At 47.8% G+C, this 25,059-nt stretch overlaps 1 protein-coding gene across 5 annotated transcripts in view; it reads right to left on the reverse strand.

The window, feature by feature from the left end:
• The window catches only part of AIFM3 (apoptosis inducing factor mitochondria associated 3), a 109,345-nt gene that overhangs the window by 12,091 nt on the left and 72,195 nt on the right, over positions 1-25,059 (reverse strand). For all 5 annotated transcript variants that reach the window (XM_042843204.2, XM_042843202.2, XM_042843201.2 and 2 more), the window contains 8 exons: positions 24,481-24,611; positions 21,231-21,346; positions 20,678-20,749; positions 19,616-19,679; positions 17,026-17,102; positions 13,703-13,820; positions 9,893-9,991; positions 6,372-6,447 (listed from right to left, as the gene is read on the reverse strand). In XM_042843204.2, coding sequence (XP_042699138.1) covers positions 6,372-6,447; positions 9,893-9,991; positions 13,703-13,820; positions 17,026-17,102; positions 19,616-19,679; positions 20,678-20,749; positions 21,231-21,346; positions 24,481-24,611 — 753 coding nt within the window. The remainder of the gene's footprint in view (positions 1-6,371; positions 6,448-9,892; positions 9,992-13,702; positions 13,821-17,025; positions 17,103-19,615; positions 19,680-20,677; positions 20,750-21,230; positions 21,347-24,480; positions 24,612-25,059) is intronic.

The raw sequence follows: 25,059 nt of genomic DNA on the forward strand, positions 1-25,059 counted from the left end.
CTCCCATAACTCCAGGTGTCACAGCAATGACACCCAGATCTGGGTTGTACCCAGTCTGGGGTGAAAACCAATAATCCTCAAGCAACTAACCCAAACACTAGCCGGCTAGTACCCTGCCTGCTGGGAACGCCAGATAAGTTACAAACTAGATTGCAAACAATTCATTCTGGGAGACTCTCTCACTACAGAGAAATGCAGTCTCTTATCTAAATATCAGATCGATGTACAAAACTAGAAATAGACACTGACAAGTATAAAACTTCTGCAATGTCGCGGGCACCTAATTAGGTAGCTTAGACGAAAGGTGAGAATGAAAAATGACAATTTCCACTTCACTGTTCAAAGACAAGGAAATAAGAGGGAGACTCTATCAATCAGCTAGGGTAAAAGATTTGCTATTCTGAATCAAGGAATAAACAATGTATATATTTGGGAGAAAGAAAAGAGATGGCACAAACACTTTCCAAATAGGTAGCCTATCGACTTAGGGTTACCAGATAGCAACTGTGAAAAAACAGGACAGTGGGTGGGGGGGTAACAGGCGCCTATATAAGAAAAAGTCCCAAAAATGGGATTGTCCCTTTAAATACGGGACATCTGGTCACCCTACCTATCGTTGACTGAGAATTGGGCATGATTGAGACAATGACAGAACCATTATCAATGGGGAAATCCTCTTATAGACTCATACACTCGAATTATTTATTTTGGAAACATTTCTAGGTCTTGTAATGTCAACAAAGTTATGGACAACTGGGTCCTTTTATGGTGTCTCAAATAGGACATCCTAAATACGTGTCTCTTTTGAAAATCTTGGCCACAGGAGAAACTATAAGAAATGCCTCTTAAAATCAACTGGGGCACCATTTCTGAAACTGGGGGGTGGAAGAATTAGGAATGGATATAAACTGGCCGTCGGGAAGTTTAGGCTTGAAATTAGACGATGGTTTCTAACTGTCAGGGGTGAAGTTCTGGAACAGCCTTCCGAGGGAAACAGTGGGGGCAAAAGACCTCTCTGGATTTAAGATTAAGCTTGATAAGTTTATGAAGGGGATGGTTTGATGGGATAACGTGATTTTAGTCAATAGGTCAATAACGTGCCATCGCTGGTAATTAGTATCAATGGTCAATGCGGGTCTGGCTGGAGAATCTTGCCTGCATGCTCGGGGTTCTACTGATCGCCATATTTGGGGTCGGGAAGGAATTTTCCTCCAGGGTAGATTGGCGGAGGCCCTGGAGGTTTTTCGCCTTCCTCCGCAGCATGAGGCAGGGGTTGCTTGCTGGAGGATTCTCTGCGACTTGAAGTCTTTAAATCACGATCTGGGGACTTCAACAGCTGAGTAAAGGGAAAGTGGGTGGGTCAGCTTTTGAGGCCTGCATCATGCGGGAGGTCAGACTAGATGATCATAATGGTCTCTTCTGACCTTAAAGTCTATGAGTCTATGAGGAATCAAGGCCCACAGACAGAGGGCATGAAATCCGTATGGATCTCCACCACCTTTGCAGCATCATTCCCCCCTTTCCGACAGGAGCCCTTCAGTGGGGTTGGGGAATCTGTATGTGAGGATGGGGTTGGCTGGAATGGAAGGGTATGAGGTTGGGGAAACAGGGATTACAACTGTGGAGGAGTGGAGTATCAGAGGGGTAGCCGTGTTAGTCTGGATCTGTAAAAACTGTGGAGGAGAGGTTCTGGGGAAAGGCAACAGTAACGATCCTTCATGGTCGATCCTCTGGGAGCTCCTTGACCTTGGGGATCAGTAAGCTTTGCAGGAAAATGTAGGTCAATTTTGAGGTTGGGAGGCAACCCTGGTGTCCCAGAACAATAATCAAGAGATTCCACAGGGTGAACTGTATGGAGGGCCCTTTCTCTTATGTTTCCTCTCCTGGGCTGATCTAGCACCAAGATATTTGGTGATAAGAAACCAATCTCCTTTGTGACAAGAGCACTTCAACCTTTGCTCTAGCAGCACCAACCAGGGGGGCTGGAACAATTTGTATCGTGGGGGTGCTGAGAGCCATGGAACCAAACTATAAACCCTGTATGTAATGGAAACCACTTCAAGCCAGGGGGTGCTGCAGCACCTCTACTCCAGCACCTATGGCACCAACAGGGGCTTTGCTTGTGCTGTTGCCCTGTAACCCTGGGGTAACAGGCAGGTTTGGGGGTGGTGGTTGTTGTTTTTTTTACCAATTTCTTCTTCAATCTCTGAAAAATAATGTTAGTTTAACTGTGAAACTGAGCCGGGAGAGCAGGCCCTGGAATGTAAGCCACCCGCATTTCATTGCAATGAACAAGAGAGGGGAGATCAAAGGGCAAATAGGCAGCGAGGGACAGTCTCTCCAGCTTTGACTAGCAGTGGAAGTCAGAGGAGAGTCAGTTTATGACAGTGGCCTCCCTCCCAGCATCAGCACTGCACCATACAGAGTTGCCACCAACGGTTAGAAAGAAGAGACCTAGAAATAACTCCCAGGGCCTGAGAGGCAAAGACTGTCCTTGATTCCCAGTAATAGGATATAGAGAGATAAAGAGAAGGTGACACTAACGTCCCAGGCTTAGAAGAACCCCAGACTGATTAATCAGTGCAGCCCCCCACTAGCTAGAGGTGTTCAAAGATACCTCAAGGACTCTATGAAGGTGGTCATCCTATTATAGAAAAGCCAATTCCTGTGGGCTTTCCTAAGTCACAGAATAACACACATACTTTTAGCAGCAGACTCCCACTTTCAATCTGGTTTGTTTAAGGCTTATTTACAACCCGTAATATGTATGTTAAGGTTGGCCAGCAGGCTGTGTTCAAGCAGCTCTCCTTTCCCTGACATTTCACTGCTCGGAAACCTTTGCCACTTCCTTGCTTTACTGAGTGTTGAACACAAAGTGATGAATCAATGGCCATAATAACATGCTGTCATTATTCATATTAGCTATCCATAGCTTTTCATCTTCAAAGTACTTTACAGATGTTTAATTAAAGAGATTTGACATTTCCTTCCTAATTAGGGATGGAATAAATACCAAAATATGCCAAATATTTTCCTGTGGTATTGAAGAGGAGGAATATAATGAGGCTTCAACGAAAGCCCCATTTTGAGCTTCAATATGTGAAGGAATCACGTCACCATACAACTTTTAGTGAGCACTCCGGAATCATGCATTCAGTTCTGACCACTTCACGGGCAGAGAGACTGGAGACTGTTCTGAGAAGAACAACAATGATCCTGGGGTTGGAGGACCTGGTTAACGGACTTTTTGGAAAGACTGAAGGAGCTATGTGTGTGTAGGTCAGTTAAGCAGCAGCTAAGGGGGAACGTAAGCCTGTCCATATCCGAAGTAGAGTTGGTAAGAAATGTTTTGATGGAAGAGTTTTCTGTTGGAAAATGCAATTTCATTGAAATAAAAATGGTTTTTGGGGAATGTCTCAATTTCAACAATGTTTTTGATGAGAAAAGTCTAAACAAATCGTTTAGGTTTTCTCATTTCATTTATGTGTCAAACTGTTTCATTTTGATAATGTAAAAATGTTGCTTTCCAACTTTATCATTTCAATTCATTTTGTTTGAACCATTATAACAAAACGTTAATGTTAATATTACATGTTTATATATTGTATTTAATATATATAATTGTGAAGGGGCCGCACACCCACTCTGCGGGGGGAGAGGGGGAAACCAGCGAGTTCTTCTGGGCTCATTCAGCACCTGCAAGGCTTGCTCTGCCTGGAGGGGGGAGCTTAAAAAGGGAAAACTTGCCACAGGATGGGGTGGTGAACAGGACGAAGACTGATACACCTCAGACACTGCTGACAACAGAGACAGATCAGCCAAGAGGGAGACAGTTGCAGGCCCCACTGCTCCTGAAACTGTATGGACCAGTTGTAAAGCAGGATGCTCCAAGAGGAGGGGCTGGAGGTAGACCCTAATTAAAGACAAAGACCAGTTGATAAGCCAACCCCCAAAAGGGTTGTGTAGCAGGATGGTCACCCCGCTCCTGCCCTGAGGGGGTTAAAGCAGCCCTGGAGAGGGCTGTGGCAGAGAAAAGCCAGGCTGATTGGGGGAAGCAGCCACAGCTGGGGCCACGCCCCAAATCAGGCCACAGCTGGCCCTTCAAGAGGGCTGAGGGCCAGAGGCTAAGAAGAGTCTCTCTCTAGGGCTAAAGAGAGAAGGATCTGGCTGCCTGGGAGCTGAGCAGGGTATCTGAGGTGGAGCAGTGCTGGGGAAGGGCAGAGGGAGCTCCACCCTAGTCAAACCCCAGGCTGCAGGCCTTGCTAAAAGGCCAAAAAGGCACTAGGGCTGCAGAGGGACAGCCCAGAGATAGGCAAAGGCAGCAGGTTCTAGCCCCCCGTTGCCGATGATGAGTGGTTTGCAGTCTGCCCCAATGAGTGGGGGCTAGATGGGGACTAGCAGTAGACACTGAGGCGAGGCGGGGATAGCGGGTGGGGAGACCCAGATTGTGGGTTACTGCTAGGGGCAGAACCATGATGTAAAGGGCACCAGGGTCCGGGAGGGACACAGGGGCCAGCGGCAGGCGAGACACCGTCCGGCAGAGGGCGCTCTGGACTGGAAGAGCTAATTCCCAGGATGATCAGCAGGAGGCGCCGCACTGGTGAGTCATCACTCCGCTACAGGCTGACTCCAGAAAGATTGCCCAAGAGAGGGTCCATCTTTGCCTTTAAATTCTGTCACTCTATTCCCTGCTCTTGTAAGGGAAAGAGAGAGAAAAGGAGCTTTCTTTTGTTTGTTTTTCTAGGAGAACCCCTCCGCTGGGGCAGGGCATTAGAAACACCTTGACATTTAAATGATATGGGAATCAAAATGATAACGTTGGAAAGAATTTTTTTTCACATTTTCAAAATGAAACCATTTGAAGTGGGGTCTGGGGACATGTGCCGGGGGCTGCTCTCGGCTTCCCCACCCCAGGCAGATGGAGGGTCCGTGACTCCCAGCCTGCTCCAGCTTCTGGCTTGGCCAGGGGTGGGGCCTTGAGTGAAAGATGTGGGGCGGGGGCACTGAAGGGGTGGGGGTCCCTGACACCCCCCCCACTTTTGGGAAGGCTCCGCCACCCCTGCAGTGCAGCCCCTAACATTTATGTGCCCTGCCACCTAATGCAATTCACAACTCTGAGTTAGGTGCCCCTTACACAAAGCACGGGAATTAAGTGTCTAAGAATGGCATTCACACAAAAGCCAGCAGGGGGAGCAGGGTGCTGCCTAAGCTAGCCAATAGGAAAGACTGAGGAGGGGTGTGTGACCCACACACTCAAATGGATTTAGCCCCTTAAGTCTGAGCTGGAGGTACGTGAATGGGGCACCTATGCCAGGTGGAAAGCAGGGGTGACGGTTCCCCACTTATAATCTTTAGCTCAGGAAGTGGGAGACCTGGGTTCATATCCCCCCACTGCCTGATGTAGAGGAGGAAATTAAGGTCCCCCACCTCTCAGAAGAGTGCCTTAAATGTATAAATAATCAGCTCTCCACTGGAGCAGGGGGACTGAACCCTGAGCCTCTCTCAACAGTGCCCTAATAGAGTCCCACTGCCTCCAATGAATAGTTAAGGATTTATGGACAGTGGAACAGTGTCCACTGGAGAGACTCAGCAAGCCTTGCCTTGGCTACCCTATAGCCCAGTGGTTAGGGAGGTAGGAGACAAGTTCAAATCTCTGCTCCACATGAGGCAGAGGGGGGATTTGAACCCAGCTCTCCCACATCCTGGGGCTGTGCTCTAACCACTGAACATACGGGGGCACCTCCTTCTCCAGTGTCCTGTGTAGGGGTTTAGGCATGCTCTCGGCATGCCTACTGCATCAGGCCTTGGAGGCAAGATCGGTGAGAAATGCCTAGTTGCAAATCCCACTGGGGCTGAGGCGTGAGGTAGGTGTTGACCTGCTGGGAGACGTCAGGAGCGAGGTGGCTCAGTGAAGGCCCAGCTGCTGAAATCGAGGTGCCTTGGGGACTTTAAAGGTGGGAACTTGGTGCCTACAGGTTTAGACAGCAGCTGAGTGGTGGTTTTGTGAATGCCAGTGGCATCTAAATGTTGGATGGCGGTGCCTAAAGTGAGTTAGGCACTTAAGTCACCCTTAAGAATCTCACCCATTTCACCTAATCCACCCCTCTCTGAAGTCTACGTTGTGTTGTGTCTAGAGAACATTCATTGTGCAGAACAAACTGAACCTAATGCCCTCGTGCAGCGTTGGTCTCAAAACTCCTCTGATTTCAAATGTGTCATTTTATTAATGCACAACAACCTGGATCCTTGGAGGGGGAAAAACTGATGGCTAGTGACTATGGCAGAAATAGAGTAAAAGGAAATATTTCAATAACTGAGCAGTTAGATTAATGTCCATGTTGGAACGTCTCAAAGGGAAGAGAAACACTTACTTGGTGTAAAATGCCACAAACTTCAGTTCATCTAAATCGCCTTGAAACACGACATCATCAAATCCTTCCCCGTGGCCTGAAAAACAGGGGAAATGTCAAAGCGGTGCAGGAGGCAGAATGCTGCTCCCTTTGCCCTTCCTCCCCTATGGTTCCACATTACGCAATCTCATGTGCACACAGGTACGCACACACAGGCAAGCACCCACATACGTAGACAACACATGCCATATGGCGGTGGTCTGTCTTACAGCCACAACCTCTTTTTGGACGACAATCTACAAACTAGAGACACCGTCACCGTGTGCTGGGATTGGCGTGACAGTCCTAAAATCCCAGCATGCTTTGCTCAGCCATCTCCTAAATGATTCAATCATAGTGCTATGGGAAGCCACAGTCTGCCCACTAAGAGCTTGCGTCATTAAGAAATTAAGTGTATAAGTGTCACTTTAGGTGCCTAAATCCCAGAATCTGGCCCCACTGGGATTCACAAAACCACTGCTCAACTGCCACCGAACCCTGTAGGTTCCTAAAATTGCTCAGTACCCATGTTTATGCCTTTGGGCATGGGCACTGCAGCTCCATGCCAGGTGTCCAGGGAGAAGGAAGAAGACCTCCCCCATAATCTTTAGCCCAGTGGTGAGGGTACTCAGCGTGGCTATAGGAGACCCTCAGTTCAAGTCACCCCTTATGCCTGGGTGGGGACAAGGATTTGAACAGGGATCTACCACCTCTCAAGTGAGTGCCTATCACTGTGGTATGAGATAGTCGGATGTGGGGAGCTCCCTCAGTGTCTCCTGTTGAAGCTGTTGCACTGAGGACAAACAAGGAAAGAGTCACTGGGACAAAGGGAGTGTGTGTTTTTTGGATAAGGTCCTTGCCAAATTCCAGAGAGCGCTCCCAAGCCCCTGATTGTTCTCAGAGTGACACTGGCCAAATGCGAGGGCTCTGTTTCCTGACTGGCTAACATTTTGCTGGGTTGGGGAAAACTGGCTGTTCTGAAATCTCACCAGAACAGAATGGGAGGGTAGAGTGACTTTTCGGTTGACTTGGTGTGTTAATATTTTGCGTGAACGTGGTGATGACGATGCTTTAGTGATCCATGTGTAATGTTTGCTTAATACACGATTTGCTTTATTTTATTCATCGTTTGGTGTATATATTACAATTTTATAATACTTCTAAATCATTTTTAATGTAATTTTATGTGAATAAAGATGTTTTTCATTTCTCTGTCTCCCTGGACCAGGGATTGGTTCGTTAATTATCCACAGAGGCAGCTAGTCCCTCCTGCCTCTTGCGCTGCTGAGGCTACATGTCTATTTTTAGCACACTAACGCTTGTCAAGCTAGTGCAGGTATGTTGGCTGGAAATGCCACCTTCCAGCACCAGCAGAGATGTACCCTGACTGATACAGGACGCACTGGAGGTTCAGAATAAGGTTGTGAGCATAAGGACCTCAGAGGGATAAGCCAACAATCTCAGGTGACTGGAGAGAGAGGGCATAGCTGAGAGGGGACATAGCAAAGGAACTGTGACTTCCTGATCTGACAGCCAGTTCTGTTCTAGCCTCGGTGTACTTCAGAGAGGCCTTGGGGCTCCTCTAACCTATACTGGCTGACTCTGGCTCCAACTGGCCAGTACATGAGCTGAGAATGGCCCGAGCAAAGTAGCACATTGGTCCCCTAAGCTAGAGGCTGCAGGGGGTGGTAAAGGAGCCAGCTATCCTAGTTCTAGCTCTGCTGGGGATTGCTTCACAGTGGGGGAAATTGAGTGGCTTTCTAGCCCCTTTGCTGTGGCTCAATGGGATGAAGAAGAGACTCAGACCCAGAAATGATGTCCAGATTAGCACAGTGGTTATCTTCCCTATATGGACGTGCTCAGACCTCTCACCAGGAGAATCTACTGCCAACCCAGTGAACAGGCAAATTTACCTTCACGTGTTGTTCAGATGCTTTAGAATGGGCTCACCCAGTACGGTGTGTGCAGGTCTTAGACTCATAGACTCATAGACTTTAAGGTCAGAAGGGACCATTATGATCATCTAGTCTGACCTCCCGCATGATGCAGGCCACAAAGCCGTCCCAACCCTTTCCCTTGACTCTGCTGTTGAAGTCCCCAAATCCTGTGGTTTAGAGACTTCAATTAGCAGAGAATCCTCCAGCTAGCGATCCCTGCCCCATGCTGCGGAGGAAGGCGAAAAACCTCCAGGGCCTCTGCCAATCTACCCTGGAGGAAAATTCCTTCCCGACCCCAAATATGGCGATCAGTAGAACCCCGAGCATGTAGGCAAGATTCTCCAGCCAGACCCTCATTGGCCATTGATAGTATTTACCAGCGATGGCACGCTGTTCATTTGACTAAAATCATGTTATCCCAATAAACCATTCCCTCCATAAACTTATCTAGCTTAATCTTAAACCTGCAAATGATGTGGTAACTCAGGCTGGCGTTTTGAATTCATGCGCAATTTGGGTCTCAGGAAAACTTCACATTATAAATAAGTTTTCCATGATGAAGAAAAAAGAAAACAAATCTCCTGTATCATCTGACCTGCGACCACAGAGACTGAAAAGCCTCAGTCATCACGATCACAGGATATGATTATTTTAACTTGTTTGGAATTCTTTTAAATTAAACCTTAACTCTGAATGTTGTGGCTTTATAATGCTTCTTTTTGACAACACCGCCGTCATGTATTTCACGCAGAATATGCACTCTTGGCTTTAACTCCCTGGTAGCATAGTTTTTGTCTGGGAATTCTCTCAGAACTCCTCATGTTCACACATCAGCAATGCCAGCCAGAGGCACCGACTCGGTGTGTGCCGGGGCTGGAGCACCCACCAACCACAGCTGTTCAGCAGCCCCGCCAATCAGCTGCTCAGGGGCTGGCGGGAGGCACTTGGGGGGGGGGAAGGGGCGGAGCAGGGGAGGGAAGAGACAGGGTGAGGGCAGGGCATTGGGGGAAGGGGTGAAGTGAGGGCGGGGCCTTGGGATGGAGCGGGGGTGACGCAGCCACCGGGAAAAATAAAACTCAGCGCCTGTGATACCAGTCATCACAGTCCAGCTACCTCACCCCTCAACTTGGTCACCCTCATTGGGTCCAGCTGCCCTGTCCAGTTCAGGCACTGCCCCCCGAAAGAGTTTCAGGCATTGCTCCTCCCCCCCAGTCAGATTCAGGTGTCACCCATCACCCCTAGTCAGGTTTAGGTATTGCCCCTCCACCTCAGTCAGGGACAGGCATCTCCTCCCCCCTGAAGGTCAGGCCCTGCCCCACCCTAGTCAGGTTCAGTACTGTGCCCTCAGAGCCACCTCCCATTTGTAAATCTTGGGGTGCTAGGGGCCCCTCCTGTTCCCACAGTAGCACATGTGGCATTTTTTCCTAAAGTGCAGACATCAGTCGCTGGTGAGACCCCTCCAGGTTGGAGTAGGGAGCTGGGTGTTATCCCCCCAAGATTTATGTACGGCTCCTGTCCAGTTCAAGAGGCTGCCTGGCTCGTCCGGCTCGCATTAGTATGTCTGACCTGCATATCGTAGGCTCTTCCCAAACACAGCCGTCCACAGGTACGGGACTGTGCTGATCTCCGTGCCATGGGCCAGCATGTTCAGAGCTGCTATGCGGCCTGGAAAACCGAAGAAACAGAGTGTAAGAAAGGAAATCGTGCGGGAGTCTTGCCACACGCGCTGTGCCTGGGCAGGCCCAGAGTGCTCGGATTGCGCCCAGGACTTTGGGATGGTTTAAAGCCTTTTGCTACCAATTGCTCTAATCACAGTGTAAGTGGAGCCTAAGACCTTTCACCTTAGATTAAAAAACGCCCATCAGACAACCAAGCAGAGGGACGACAGCAGAAGTTTCATGAACCACAATGCTAGCAAGGTCCTGGTGAAGCCCCTCAGTTACCTGCCTTCAAAGGAAGGTTGTGTGGCTCTCGTTCAATTATAGACCCTTAATCTGCACCTTCCCACCCCCGAGAAGACTGGCTACCAGTAAAGATAAGATTATGTCACGGAGATCACGGATTCCCGTGACTTTACGAGACCTCCTGCTTCAACCCCAGGGCAGCAGGGCCAGAGGTCTCAGCTGCTGGGGGGGGAGCAGGGCTCTCAGCTTCCTCAGGGGGACCTGGAGCCACTGCGGATGGTGGGACCCCAGAGCTCTGAGCCGCTGGGGCTGTGGCAGAAGGATCTGGAGCTGTCGGCAGTGGCAGGTGCTGGACTTCCTCCTCCCTCCTGCAACAGACCTCAGGCTCTCTTCCCCCTCCTCCCCAGCCCCGCTTGGGCATCAGTCAGCTCCCCGTCAACACCGCCCGCCCCCATTATTTTTAGTAAAAGTCACAGACAGGTCACAGGCTTCCATGCATTTTTGTTTCTTGTCCGCGACCTGTCCGTGACTTTTACTAAAAATAACCATGACAAAATCTTAACCTTAGCTACCAGTCTCACCCCCGCCCCTTTCAGTGTTCCCCTCCAATGACAGGGCAGACTGGCGCCTGGCCCCTTTCACAGATATCGAAAAATGAACAAGGAGAGAGGGGAAGAGGAGGGACAGTGGATAAAACTCTTCTCAAGAGCAGACAGCTTTATGGGGCAAAGTATCAGTGCCCCCCCCCAAATCTGTACTGACGCCATGGTGATTCAGGGCTTCATAGACTGAGAATGGCGTTGCTGTAGGTAAAGAAGAGCATGTTTTCAGTGCCGATGCTTCTTTATGTCATGTAATGATATTAAAATCCTCGAAGCATGTTTAGAACGATGCTAACCAGAGTATTGCGTTCAAAAGGAAGGGTAACCTGGGTGATAGAACTCTAAAAACTGACCACTGGGGCACCTGGCTGGCAGACTGGCAGTGCCACGGTGGGACGCATGAGACTGGGGGGTGGGGGGAAAGGCTGATGCAAAAAGGAGAAAGGGGCTAGTGTGCAAGCCGGGGGATGACTGAGTCCTTCAACTTGCCTGGGGGATTTTTCCTTTTTTCTGGGTAAACTGTTGGACACTGAGAGAAGCCAAATGCCTAAGGCCAGCAGGTTAAGGACAATAAAGGTATTTTTAAATACATCGGGAAGAAGAGGAATTCTAGCAATGGTCTAGGCCACATTTGATTATGTTCAATATGGGCAAAGAGAAGACAGTCGCAGCCAGAACAACCTAGACTTGGTGCTTGAAAATCACTCATTTCCCAACACTGGGAACAATTATGAGCCAAACTGAATAAGAGGAAAATTTGAGATAGAAAAATGTGAATGAAAAATAGGAGTTTATTAGAGGGCCAAAAAGCCAGGACTCCACACACAGGCTAGATGACTACTTGGGCTAAAAACCCATCCTGGTTCAGTGGTGAAGTGAAGGCCGCATTAGAACTAAAACAGAAACATATAACTAATGGAAGAAAAGGGAAATCGAAGGAAATCAGTATCAGTTAGAGGCTATGAAGTGTAGAACATTGATAAGGGAAGTGTCACAGGACGGCTGATCCCTTTAAATGAAGCAGGCCCAGTGCCCCTGTGCCAGTTTGGCCATTTAAGAGGGTGAGGCACTGCCTAGGGCTGTAAATGAGCCAGGCAGCAGGGCCCTAGTGGGGAGACAGATCTGGTGAATTGGGGTTACCAGCTTCATTCGGAAGAAGGCAGGTGAGAGCTACCGGCAACCAAGAGACTACAGGAGGTCCTCGTAGGAAGCAGAAGGTATTTCCTGGGAGAAGGCTGAAGGCAGGAGCGATGCAAGCGGGTTTTGTTGGCTGATCTCCCTGAGCCAGGGCTGGAGAGGGCGGAAGGCAGGAAGAGGAGCGGCAGCAGCAGAGAGAGGTGCCTGCTGGCTCTAAGCCAGAAAGCCGAAGGTGGAAGAGGGCTGGAGGCAGGGGAGCAGCAGAAGGGCTTGCAGCTGACATGCTGGAGAGCTGGACCCAGGGAACAGCGAGAGGGCTGGGGGAGTGAAGGGGCTGTGGGGTTCCCGTTGGGAAGAGCAGGGTGACACTCCATCTGGAAGGGCTAGGGTGGCTATCCTGGCAGAGGGCTTGAAGAGGACTGACAAGGAACTGAGATGTAGTGGAAGACACTGCAGTATGAGGATGCAGTCCCAGCAGAGAGCCTTGCGGGGTGAGGTTCCTGCTGGAAAGAGAGGGTTTTAAGGATTAAATGCACTGCGGTGAGATGGACTGTGTTGGAGACTTTCGATTATGGACTGATTTGCACTGTGTTTTGATAATAAACTGGCCCCACAGAGGGGTATTATTGAGGCAAGAAAGCGGATATGTAGTTACTGGGAACTCTGAAGGAAGGAAACTGAGGCAGACGTGCCAGCTGTCCAGCATGGAGATGTCAGCAGGAGGAACATATGTCACAGGTTGACTGGCCCCTTTAAATGAAGTAGGCCCAGCTCCCCTGTGTCTGTACAGGTGCTCCTAGTTTGGCCAATGGAAGGCGGGGCAGCACCTGGAGTTATAAAAGGATCAGGGGGAAGAGAACCTGGTGAGTCAGGGCTGACAGACTCACTCAGTAAAAAATAGTTGAGAGCTGCCAGAGACCTGGAGGAGCAGAAGGTGGTTCCTGGGCAAAGGCAGGAGAGCAGCAAGAGGGGTTTGCAGTTTGGCTTCCCTGAGCCAGGGCCGGAGGGGGCTGAAGAAAGGGAGGCAGCGGAGGGGCTAATCTGCCGACATGTCCACACTGGAGAGTTGGACACTGGGACAGTGAGCGGGCCGGGGCAGTGAGGGATGCTGTCTGATTTGCACTGTGTTTGGCTAAGAAACTGGCCCCAAGGAGGGTTATTATTGAGGCAAGAAAGGTTGTGTGAAGTTACTGGGGACTCTTAAGGAAGGAAACTGAGGCAGGTGTGCCTGTCATGCCCAGCTTGCTGCAGGAGGGTGCTCCAGGAAGGATTGTGCTATGGCAGGAAGCTAAAGGCATCACGGAAAAATCCCTGGCTTGCACAGCTAAGGACTGGGGCTGTATTTGGGGGCCTAAAGAGGAAGGTGGGCACCTAATCGGATTTACAAGCACGGCAATGGGAGTTAGGGACTCGACTAGGTTACATGCTTTATTAAGTCCCACTAGGCACCTATCTGCATCAGTAGGTGCCTAAATACCTTTAAATCTGAAAACCCCCCATTGGGTAAGGACCACTGGCCAATCTAAGACAAACAACCCATGACGGAATAATGAGGGATAATATTGAACAGTCAAGTGAATGGTGAATAATAAATCCCCATTCCCCTGCTACCTATTCCCAACTGCCTCTCTATCTAGCCAGGTCTGGCTGGCTGACTTCCTGCGCATCTTCAAGACAGGCTTGTCCCTAAGTAGTTCAGGATCCATAATGTGAAGGGACTGAAATACACCCACCATGCATATGTGCCATCTGCCAGTGAGGGATGTTCACCTTCTTGTTGTTACGCAAAGCCAGAGGAAAGGTGACAGCATCACCAGCCGCAAAAACTCCTGGGATGTTGGTCTGCATCATCTGAAAGGAAGCAAGGGGCCGTTAGCACTGTAGTAGGGAGAGGGCCTGAAACATAAGCCCATGTATCAAGGCCTGGTAGGAGGCCTGAGGCCTGGGCTAAAGTAGTCAAAACTTTGCTGATATAAAGCAAAGTTAAGTTGTGAGCAAGAGGCAGGCCAGCCTAGCCCACCATACACTGAGCTGCGTCCATTGTCACGGGCACACACGCGCTAGTAGAATTGTAGACATTGATCTGGAGAGCTAGGACCATGCTTCGTCGACGATAAACCTGGCCTGGTGCCTTCGCACCTTAACGGATTTTATGGTCATTGGGCGGTTCGCTCGAGGTCTGCTGTGCCAGCTGTCTGCGCAGAGCTGGGGCAGCGCACAGAGGGAACACACGCAGCCAAACATCTAACCACAAGCACCACTGGTGATTACGCCGCAATTGGTGTTACAAGTGCAGGGTCAGCAGCAGCACTGCTTCACCGTGATTACAACACTTAGCCAAATCAGGCAAAAAGAATCCAAGCGCTAGAGGAGAAGGGAAGGGATGAGAGAGAGAAAAGAAGTTGCTTCCCCATCTACACCCCCATGCATTACTCCCACTTCTCCTTTGCCAGCTGTACCCACTGTGACAGACCCAGACCAGTGGGGTACAGGAGTCTGGTAAAGGGCAAATATACTGGTCACTGGATGAGTAGTTTTCTGTTCCCTGAGTGACCAGAGCAGGGGCTGCACTAGAGGGACCTGCTAGAACCAGTTAAGACAGGCAGGCCTATTAGGACACCTGGAGCCAATTAAGAAGAAGCTGCTAGAATCAATTAAGGCAGGCTAATCAGGGCACCTGGGTTTTAAAAGGAGCTCACTTCAGTTTGTGGGGCGAGTGTGAGGAGCTGGGAGCAAGAGGCGCAAGGAGCTGAGAGGGAGAGGGAGAGGGTGAGGGTGTGCTGCTGGAGGACTGAGGAGCGCAAGCGTTATCAGACACCAGGAGGAAGGTCCTGTGTTGAGAATAAGGAAGGTGTTTGGAGGAGGCCATGGGGAAGTAGCCCAGGGAGTTGTAACTGTCATGCAGCTGTTAAAGGAGGCACTATAGACAGCTGCAGTCCACAGGGCCCTGGGCTGGAACCCGGAGTAGAGGGGGGGCCCGGGTTCCCCCCAAACCTCCCAATTGACCTGGACTGTGGGTTCCCCCAGAGGGGAAGGTCTCTGGGCTGTTCCCCAACTCACATGGTGAATCTCTGAGGCAAGAAAATCTGCCAATAAGCACAGGACCCACCAAGATAGAGGAGGAACTTTGTCACACCTCATAGGGTTCACTGGATGAAAGGATAGCAGGGCCCGGGCATCTGGAACCCAGCCTCCCCCACAATCTCTAGTGTCAGCACTACAAGATGTCTTGCAAAACCCTACCATGCCATAGAAACAGTCCTAATATCAGTACCTTCCCAGAGACAGTCAACCTGTCCTGTTCCACTGTTCCTGCTGATGGTGAACTTTTATACATAAAGATGTATTTTTACACTCACATGGGTCATTAACTAGGTGTGACACACCCCCCCACACAACCTTCATCTTCACAACACAGACCTTTTTCACCTCACCTACAGGACAATGGGCGGTGGTTCTTGTGGGGGCGGGGGGAAAGGGGAGTGTATAAACCATGCTACTGCTCTGTGTGTGGACCATGTAGGGAGTCACAATCACACATTGTTACTAGGTTACACAGTATTTGAGAGAGCAGCAGGACACTAGGCATCAAGATTCTAGGTGTGTCTTCCTGTTTATGCGAGCATCGTTCAGACAGACATGCTTCTGTGGGGGTTGTCTGTGATGACAGAACCCAGAACCTCCAGCTGTAGAAGCACAATCCCCTGACACTTGAGTTAAAGAACCACATCATGTAGCACACAATGAGCAGTACAGTCATAAACCTTGATCCGTGGTATAACTTCTAGAGGGTGACCGCTGCAGAGTCGTACTGGCAGTGTGGGTTACGCACGCATCTGATTTGGCAAGCCGCTTCTTGAAGACTGTGTGGCAAAGTGGATGAGAGTTGGCTTGGTCATACAAGAGACAGAGACCCCGGTCCTCAAAGGTATTTCCCATTGAAGTGGATGGGAGTTAGGGGTCTAAATACCTTAGGGGATCTGGGTCCTATCCTAGCTCTGTAAAATGGGTGCATTAGAGTCAGCCTCCAAGGCTACAGTAACACAGTGCAGGTTCTGCACGGCACAGAAACATTAATAGCAGTTAGAGTAAGTTCTGTGAGTAGACCTCTTGGTTACCAGGTGTGTAGTTTAGTGCAACTGCGGATACACTCCAGGAATTTGTGGGAAGGGGTGGGAGCGCTCTCTCTATTTTTTTCTCATTTTGCTTCCTCAGAATCATTTGATGTCTGAAGCTTTTCACATCCTCATGGGACAGTCCACAGCAGGGGCCAAAATCGCATTCTCTTGCGCGATTTTATTGAGAGTCAATATTCATAAGAATCTGTTAATCTTAAAAAGCAACAGAGAGTCCTGTGGCACCTTAAAGACTATGGGTACATCTACACTACAGGGGGGAGTCGATTTAAGATACGCAAATTCAGCTACGTGAATAGCGTAGCTGAATTCGACGTATCGCAGCCGACTTATCCCGCTGTGAGGACGGCGGCAAAATCGACTTCTGCGGCTTTCTGTCGGCGGCGCTTACTCCCACCTCCGCTGGTGGAGTAAGAGCGCCGATTCGGGGATCGATTGTCGCGTCCCGACGGGACACGATAAATCGATCCCCGAGAGGTCGATTTCTACCCGCCGATTCAGGCGGGTAGTGTAGACCTAGCCTAACAGATGTATTGGAGCATAAGCTTTCGTGGATGAATACCCACTTCGTCTTCAAGGTGCCACAGGACTCTCTGTTGCTTTTTACAGATCCAGACTAACACGGCTACCCCTCTGATACTTGTTAATCTTAAACTACTCACTTTGAGGCTACCGATAGCTCAAAAATCCCTTGGCTAAATGACCCCATATTTATCCCTTAGTGAGCCACACTAATTTTCAAGATACTCTAAAATACACACGCGTAGGCAGATGACTTTGAAAATTTGGCTCTAAACAGCAACTGCACTACAACCTTAATTCTGGATTTGCTCCCACTCCTCCACTATATGGCTGACTCCACACCTACCATCACAGCCTGCGTAGGGCCTTGCAACTGTCAGTGCTTTGACAGTGTTTACCTTGTTGACGACAATGAAGCCTTTGGAATCAATGTTAATGCCGCTTTGCTTCAGAAATCCTGTTGCTGGACTTGCACCTGCCGGAAAGGCAAAGGACATTGTGTGAGTGGGTCTGACTCCCAGACACTGTCTCTCTCATGAAAACAGATGTCAGAGCGAGAAAGGACCTGCTACCTCCAACAATCACTCTCCTGCCAATGTCAGTTCAGTTCCATGATACCAGGTGCTGCTCAGTTAACAGCTTCTGTTGGGTCTCACGAATGCAGCTGTGCTGAGTGCCACAGTGGGCAGCGAATGAATGATTGACAGGGGGCATCAGAGCCTTGTTGGCCAAGTTCAGTGGATGGGGAGGATTTGGCAGAAACTAAAGTAACAGTGGAAATGCACAGACCTAGGGATAAACTGATTAGAATACGTACAACATGTGCAGCTGCACTTGGAAACCAGGTAACTCTGTTCTTATCAGATAGCACGTGGAGAGCACTCCTTCTCTCCCTGTTTGCTGTCCTCCACAGCACTGCCCTTCCTTTCCAGCCTCCTGTGCTCCAATTAACTCACCCCACTCCCACTCTAAAAAATAGCAGAACGATCTCCTTCGAAAAGTGGAGCTAACACGCTAATTGCCACCCATCCGTGGTGATCACTGTGCTTGTAGACTGTATCCCTGCTCCTCTAACCTTTGCCTGGCTTGTACGTTCAAGTCCCCCTCCTGCAATGAGTTCCACCTGCATGGAGTGCACTGCAGGACTGAGGCTTTGTCCAGGAAGAGAGCACAAGGAGGCGGCATAGCGCCCTGAACCCGAAGCGTGGCCATACATAGAGCGCCCGAAGCGGCAGCCGTGATTTTTAATCTGAAAATGTTTTTGGTTGTAGCTTTTTAAAACATCAATACAAAATGCAAATCAAAGATGGGAAATAAAAGCTAGGCTGTGTAGACTGCCTAATTTGTACAAAATGACACACAAGTACATTATGTCAATAGTTACTGCCTAGTTAAATGAGAGAGGGGTTTTGTGGGAGTCCTTGAACAGTGGTCAGGGGATCTTCTTCTGGAAAAGTTTGAGAACCACAGATGTATAGGATTCAGAGTAGCAGCCGTGTTAGTCTGTATCCGCAAAAAGAACAGGAGTACTTGTGGCACCTTAGAGACTAACACATTTATTTGAGCATAAGCTTTCGTGGGCTACAGCCCACTTCATCGGATGCATGCAGTGGAAAATACAGTAAGAAGATATAGATATATATATACACACACAGAGAACATGAATGGGTGTTACCATACACACTATAAGGAGAGTGATCAGTTGAGGTGAGCTTTTATCAGCAGGAGAGAAAAAGAACTGTTAGTAGTGGTAATGAAAATGGCCCATTTCCTGCAATTGACAAGGAGATGTGAGGAACTGTGTGTGTATGTGTGTGTGGGGGGGAAGTAAGCATGGGGAAATAGTTTTACTTTGTGTAATGGCCCATCCACTCCCAGTCTTTATTCAAGCCTAATTTAATGGTGTCCAATTTGCAAATTAATTCCAATTCAGCAGTCTCTCATTGGAGTCTGTTTTTGAAGTTTTTTTGTTGTAATATTGCGACTTTTAGGTCTGCAATCGAGTGGCCAGGGAGATTGAAGTGTTCTCCAACTGGTTTTTGAATGTTATAATTCTTGACGTCTGATTTGTGTCCATTTATTCTTTTACGTAGAGACTGTCCGGTTTGGCCAATGTACATGGCAGATGTATAGGATTTCACATACTACACAATGAATATTACCATGTTTTAATGCACTTCAAGTTTAAAATTCACAAGGGTGTGATCAATGGGCATTGAATTGGGTGAGTCTTATCAATGAGAATAGTTTTAGTCTGTTTCTCTATCTATCACAAATATTTCAAAAGTGATGGTATCTAAGCACCAAACTATCGTTAAAAGGAGCACAACCATGTTCAAAGAGGGCTCTCCTCTGTTTCTCTGCATTACAGTTTTCCCCCTTCTTTTCTTCCCCCCTTTTTTTTTTCTATTTTCCTTTTTTCATTCTCACTTTTCAAAACTTCACCAACTTTGGAAAAGTCAACAGGCAGCAAAAGGGAAAATGGAACTCTGTCACCTGGTGACTCTTCCAATGCTGGAGATGTTTTGGAAAGTTATAGAGATGAAAAAGGGAAAAAATACTCTACATATCATCCGTTCTACCACATCAGGTTGTTAAAAAAAAATGAATCAAAATAAAAAATTTGAAATTAAATGAATTTTTTCCTGGAAAACAAAAATCAAATGAAAAATGTTGAGGGAAACAGTAAGTTTTATGACCACATCTATTACCTAACCACAGTTCTGACAAGGGACTTTGACTCAGCTACTCTATCTCACTGTTATCTTCACATCTCTTTGGCAAGGATCAATTAACCAACAGCTGGAAAGGTTCCCCTTGTTTGCGTGTTGATGGTGGATTTGATGGGTTGCAAAGGGCTGGACTCAATGACCGAAGAGGTCCCTACCAGTCTAAGCTAACAAGATAACAAGCTCTCTCCTCTGTCTGGGGAAGCAGAAGCCATACTATTGCCAAACACTGAAGCTTTGCACATCAGGATTCGTTTACCTATGCCGATGACACAGACATCCGCACGGAGGACTTTCCCACTCTTCAGGACAACTTCCTTAAGCTTTAGGGGACACAGATGAAAATCATGGTTACTTTAAGGACAGAAAAGAACCTAGCAGTACCCAGCTGAGTTGGAATCTCGCTCTCGTTCATGAGATAAGGGGAAATGACTCTATTGTAATTCTGCTTCAATGAAGAGATTATCCTGCAGGATTCTCACTCTTGGGTCTTGGCTCCCTAATGTAAACCCTGTAGCTGCAGGTTTCTTGCTCCCTAATGACAGCGGTAATGCATGATATATATCGCACCAATCTCCCCTTTAGCTGGTGCTCACCAACCATCCTAGATCCTAATTGCTGTCCAAACCCCTATCATGGAAATCTCTCCACAGTAAAATCCAGCCACAAAAATACAGTGGGCTGAAATGTGTGTTGCCCTCAGAGATGTGTTGGTGGGCATGGTGAGAGAATGTGAATTTAATAGAACAGAAACGAGAAGAAGCAATGAACCAGCAATGAAACGAACCCACCTCTGACAGACAGACCTCCGGACTCCTCCAGACATGCACACAAAGGGGGCCAAATTAGGACTGCCCGGGTGACTTGAATTCTGGCATTGCTAATTTCTCTGTGCTTGACTTTTCTCATGCCGTATTTCATTAATGGATGGGCTAGGCACCCTGACTGCACAACGGGCATGTGGGCCCTCGGAATGATGTCACAGGATAAGCCCTGTCCCAGCAGTGTACAGTGTGGAATCACCAAAAACAGGAGAATCCCTCAGCCCATAATTACTAGAGGCTGGTAGTGACCCCTATATTTAATTTGAACCCAGTTCATTCCGCAGACTGTGCTGGGAGGAGGTGGGGATGGGGGGCCTGGCCTGCTCTCTCTACCCACTTTGGAGAGATAGGTGCCCCTAGGGCTGCAGGTTGGGAACGGTTCCTGCACTCCTTTGAGCTCCTTCCACACACTCATGCACAGGTCAGACACAGTCTGGCCCACAGTCCCCTTCCCTCAGCCCCGCAACGCTCCGCTCCTGGAGCACCAGCCGCTGTACCTTGCCCTCCTGCTCCCGCAGCTCAGACACTTCAGTCTGCATGTAGAACTTCACCCTGTTGTTTTCAAACATCTGTGCAACGAGAGAGAGACACGAGTCCTTACGCTCTGGAGCTGCCACTAGCTTCTGGCTTCTCTGACTCTTCCTCCACAATCCCATTCCCTCCTTCTTGAGCTACAGCTCTCAACTCGGCTTGAGGGTGCACTGGAAACGGGCTCTCTGAGCATCTCTGCGCCTCGCCTGCTCAGTGGGGTGTCATAATTTTGCAGTGTAGGAACACAAAATACTTGAGCATATTGCAATTAGGCCAATGGGGAGGATATGGCCAATGTTTTCTTTTAGGTGTCAACCACCGTGCAGCACTTTATAGCTTCAGAACACTGCATGCACATTTAATACATCAAATAAACTGAACACAATGATACCACTAACTGATAGTGCCAGCAGGGAGGTAAGACGTGCACAGCTGTCCGCCGCACAGCAGGAATCAGGGTCACTGACCCCCTTGCTTGATCCAAAATAATCCTCTAAGAGACTGGTAAGTCATAATCACCTTCATGAGAGCTTGGCCAACCTTCTCCCCAAAGAACTTCTTGAAAGGCACTTCTTCCAGCTCAACCACAGATACAGAATGGGCCTTCTCTGTCAGGTAGGCTGCCACTTCCATCCCTGGGGAACAGAAGCAGGTCAGAGACAGCGCACGCCACTCCCTGCACTTCAGTGAGGTCTCTGGAGCTGAATTCAAGAGCTGTCAGGTGGTGGCTAGAGATGTGAGAACTTTCAATCCGCCCTTTCAGGGCTGGGAACAGCTGCCATGGCATGAGCGGCTGTCTTTGGGCTCAGCACAAGGATGCACTGCAGATGGTATGAAGAATGTTTTCCTAGCAAGCCGCTCTCTCAGTCTATTGTAAGCGCCAGGGGGCAGGGACCATCTTTTTGTTATACGTGTGTAACGTCACCCCTTCCCTCCTAGCACTGTCAGGGTCTGATCCATACTGGGGTCTCTGGTATGACTGCAATTTGAGGACTACCGCTGGTATGCATAATGATAATTGTGGCTCAGCATGACCTGGGTTGCCTCAAGCCGCCTGATTCCCCGCGATGGGAACTGGAATTGCTATTCTGGGATATTAAGAGTATTCATAGGGTGGGCAGAAACCTTCTGCTCTCCAAAGGGCTTCACAGCGATCTTTTCTGTGTTTAACCACAAGACCAATTATTTATTTGTGAAATACTTACGAGGAGGAAGCCACAAAAAGGCTTTGAAGACTGAAGTAAATGATGCACTGTGATATACTTAGTAAATGGTCATTGAAAAGCATCGTGGTTTGCAGTGGTGTTGTAGCCATGTTGGTCCCAGGATATGAGAGACACAAGGTGGGTGAGGTAACATCTTTTATTGGATCAACTTCTGTGGCTGAAACAGAGAAGCTTTCGAACTCCACAAGCCTGAAGAAAAGCTCTGTGGAGCTCGAAAGCACGTCTCTCTCACCTACAGAAGTTGGTCCAATAAAAATACTACCACATCCACCTAGTGTCTCTCATTTAAAACCATAACTTTATGAATAGAAGAACTAGGAGGAACATACATTCTGTGGCTGGGATCATAGTCAAGCTTACTGAATTATACATTGCAAGTATGATTCATTGTGAATTTAGCTTTTTTTTTTCTAATTATGAACCAATCCCGATGTCTGGGAATGTGTTTGTTATTTGGAAGCATTGTTCAAATAACCTGGCCAAGAGATTTTCAACCTATCGGTTGTCTGTGAATTGTTCACTTTGACTATTTGCAGTTTGTGACTGGTTGCCATGGTTGCGTGTTATAGTTTCTGCTTCTTGACTGAATAGATTACATCTTGAAACCAGGAAACTGACCCAAACAATAAGTATCCAATATGTGCGTGCAGTTCATAGACTGGTCAGCCTAATTGTTCAGTCTTCTAGACAATTAATTAAATTAATTTACCAGTTGGGTCGGGAGGGCTGTGTCCTAGAAAGCAGTGACTCAGAGGACTTAGTGGTCATGGTGGAGACCAGCTGAATATGAGCTCCCAGTGCACTTCAGTGGCTATAAAAGGGCTAACACAATCTTTGGATGTACAAAGAGAGGATTATTGAGTAGGGAGGTGTTATTGCCTCTATCTGCAGCATTAGCAAGACCATTGCTGGATACTGTGTCCAGTTCTGATATCCATACTTCAAAAAGGATGTTGAAAAATTGGAAGGGGTCAGAAAAGAGCTACAAGAACCATCAGAGATTTGGAAAACCTGCCTTATAGGTTACAGACATAGATATCAAAGAAGATGTTAAAAACTTGCAGCTTAGTTTATTTCCCATTTGAATTTGTCTACCTTCCTATTCCAGCCTTGGATCTTGGTATGCCTTTATCTGCTAGATTACAAAATTCTTCTCTCCATGTAAGTACTTCTAGACTGCTATGAACTCACCTCTTAACCTGCTCTTGGACAAGGAGGGGATGGGATTTTCAGCAATGCCACCATTAGTTAGGAGCACAAGTCACTGCAAATCTCAGCTTGAGCTCCTTTCGTCTCTTGCAGTAAGGCACATTTTCCAGCCAGTTAATCTCTCTCATAGCACTTCTCTGAACTCTTCCCAGTTATTAACATTCCTTTTAAATGGACATGGTATTTCAGGGCTGGTCTCACTGGCCCTTTATGCAGAGGCAATATCACATCCCCTACTCCAACTCGATAGTCCCCTGCTTATAAGACCATTATGTCCGAAGTCATGACGACAAGCTTTGTTATTTATTTCAGAGTAGCAGCCGTGTTAGTCTGTATCTGCAAAAAGAACAGGAGTCCTTGTGGCACCTTAGAGACTAACACATTTATTTGAGCATAAGCTTTCGTGGGCTACAGCATCCGAAGAAGTGGGCTGTAGCCCACAAAAGCTTATGCTCAAATAAATGTGTTAGTCTCTAAGGTGCCACAAGTGCTCCTGGTCTTTTTGTTATTTATGAAATCCATCTTAATTCGTAATGAGTAACCCCTCTGTCTGTGAGTATTCAAGAAGTATTATAAGAACCTGAAGAGAATGGAATGTTACCAATACAAGTAGACAATTGTGGCAATAGCCACAAGCGAGTCGTACGAAGGGAATTTTTCATTTAAAGGACATCATGTGGCTGCATACAAAAATAAAACATCCCAGAAAATTCACTAGCTCCATGAACCAGCTACATCTTTTAAGGATCTACAATAGATTATTCTGGCCAAAAAGATCACAAGAAAATTTAAGAGCAACAGAGGGTCCTGTGGCACCTTTGAGACTAACAGAAGTATAGGGAGCATAAGCTTTTGTGGGTAAGAACCTCATCTGAAGAAGTGAGGTTCTTACCCACGAAAGCTTATGCTCCCAATACTTCTGTTAGTCTCAAAGGTGCCACAGGACCCTCTGTTGCTTTTTACAGATTCAGACTAACACGGCTACCCCTCTGATACAAGAAAATTTAAGGGGTAGGCACAGGTCAAAAATATGACGTTAAGGTCTGACCTCATGAATGAAACAGGACATCAAATTTCATCAAGTGATTCCTGCATCCAGTCTAATAACTTCTCACTGAGCTAGAGCAGATCTTTTAGAGAGACATCTTGATTTAAAGATTTCAAGGGACGGAGACTCCTTTATTTCCCTAGGTAAACTGTTCCAATGGTTAACTACCCATGTGGAAAATGAGGAATTATAAAGAAAACTAAAATATAACGTCTCAAAGGGGAAATTCTGCCCAAAGGCCCCTGAATGGGATTCTTGAGATGTTCTGCCCAAGACCAAATCTCACCAAGGAAAGAGGCTCCCACTATAACTGCATTCTTGCTGCTGGCCAGTTTCACTACCCGGTTGGCATCTTCAGGGGTTCGGATGTTGAAAACATTCTCGACTTCTTTGCCTTTACAGCTAAGGGCTTTGGGCCTGAAAAACACACATTCAGGAAAAGATTTTGTCAGGTTTCAATTGTGGTTTTCTTATCTGCATCCTTTCTGTTACTAAACATGTCTCTGCAAGCGCAACACAGAGCGACTCAAGGAGCCAACACACTGTCTAATAGAACTGCAAGTGATCTTCTGCTCTGACACCGGCCACTACCAGCTCTTGCAATCTCCAAAATAAAATGTAAAATCTCCGTGATAGAGGTGGTCACAGAGAAAGTTTTCTGATCCCCAGCAATTACTGACTGGCTGGTGATCTCAAGCAGGAGGGGTTCTCGCTCTCATAAATGTTTGTCCCATTTCATGTAACATATTCATTTGTATTCATGATTAAGCTTGACCTGCCCTTGCTATCAGAGCGAGATGGCAGCAGGTCACTTCTGAAGATGGGTGTTTTCATTATGCTCTCCAGATTGCCTGGGGCTCAGTAA

The sequence above is a fragment of the Chrysemys picta genome, chromosome 15, assembly GCF_011386835.1.
Source record: "Chrysemys picta bellii isolate R12L10 chromosome 15, ASM1138683v2, whole genome shotgun sequence".
In the NCBI taxonomy this organism is placed as follows: Eukaryota; Metazoa; Chordata; order Testudines; family Emydidae; genus Chrysemys; species Chrysemys picta.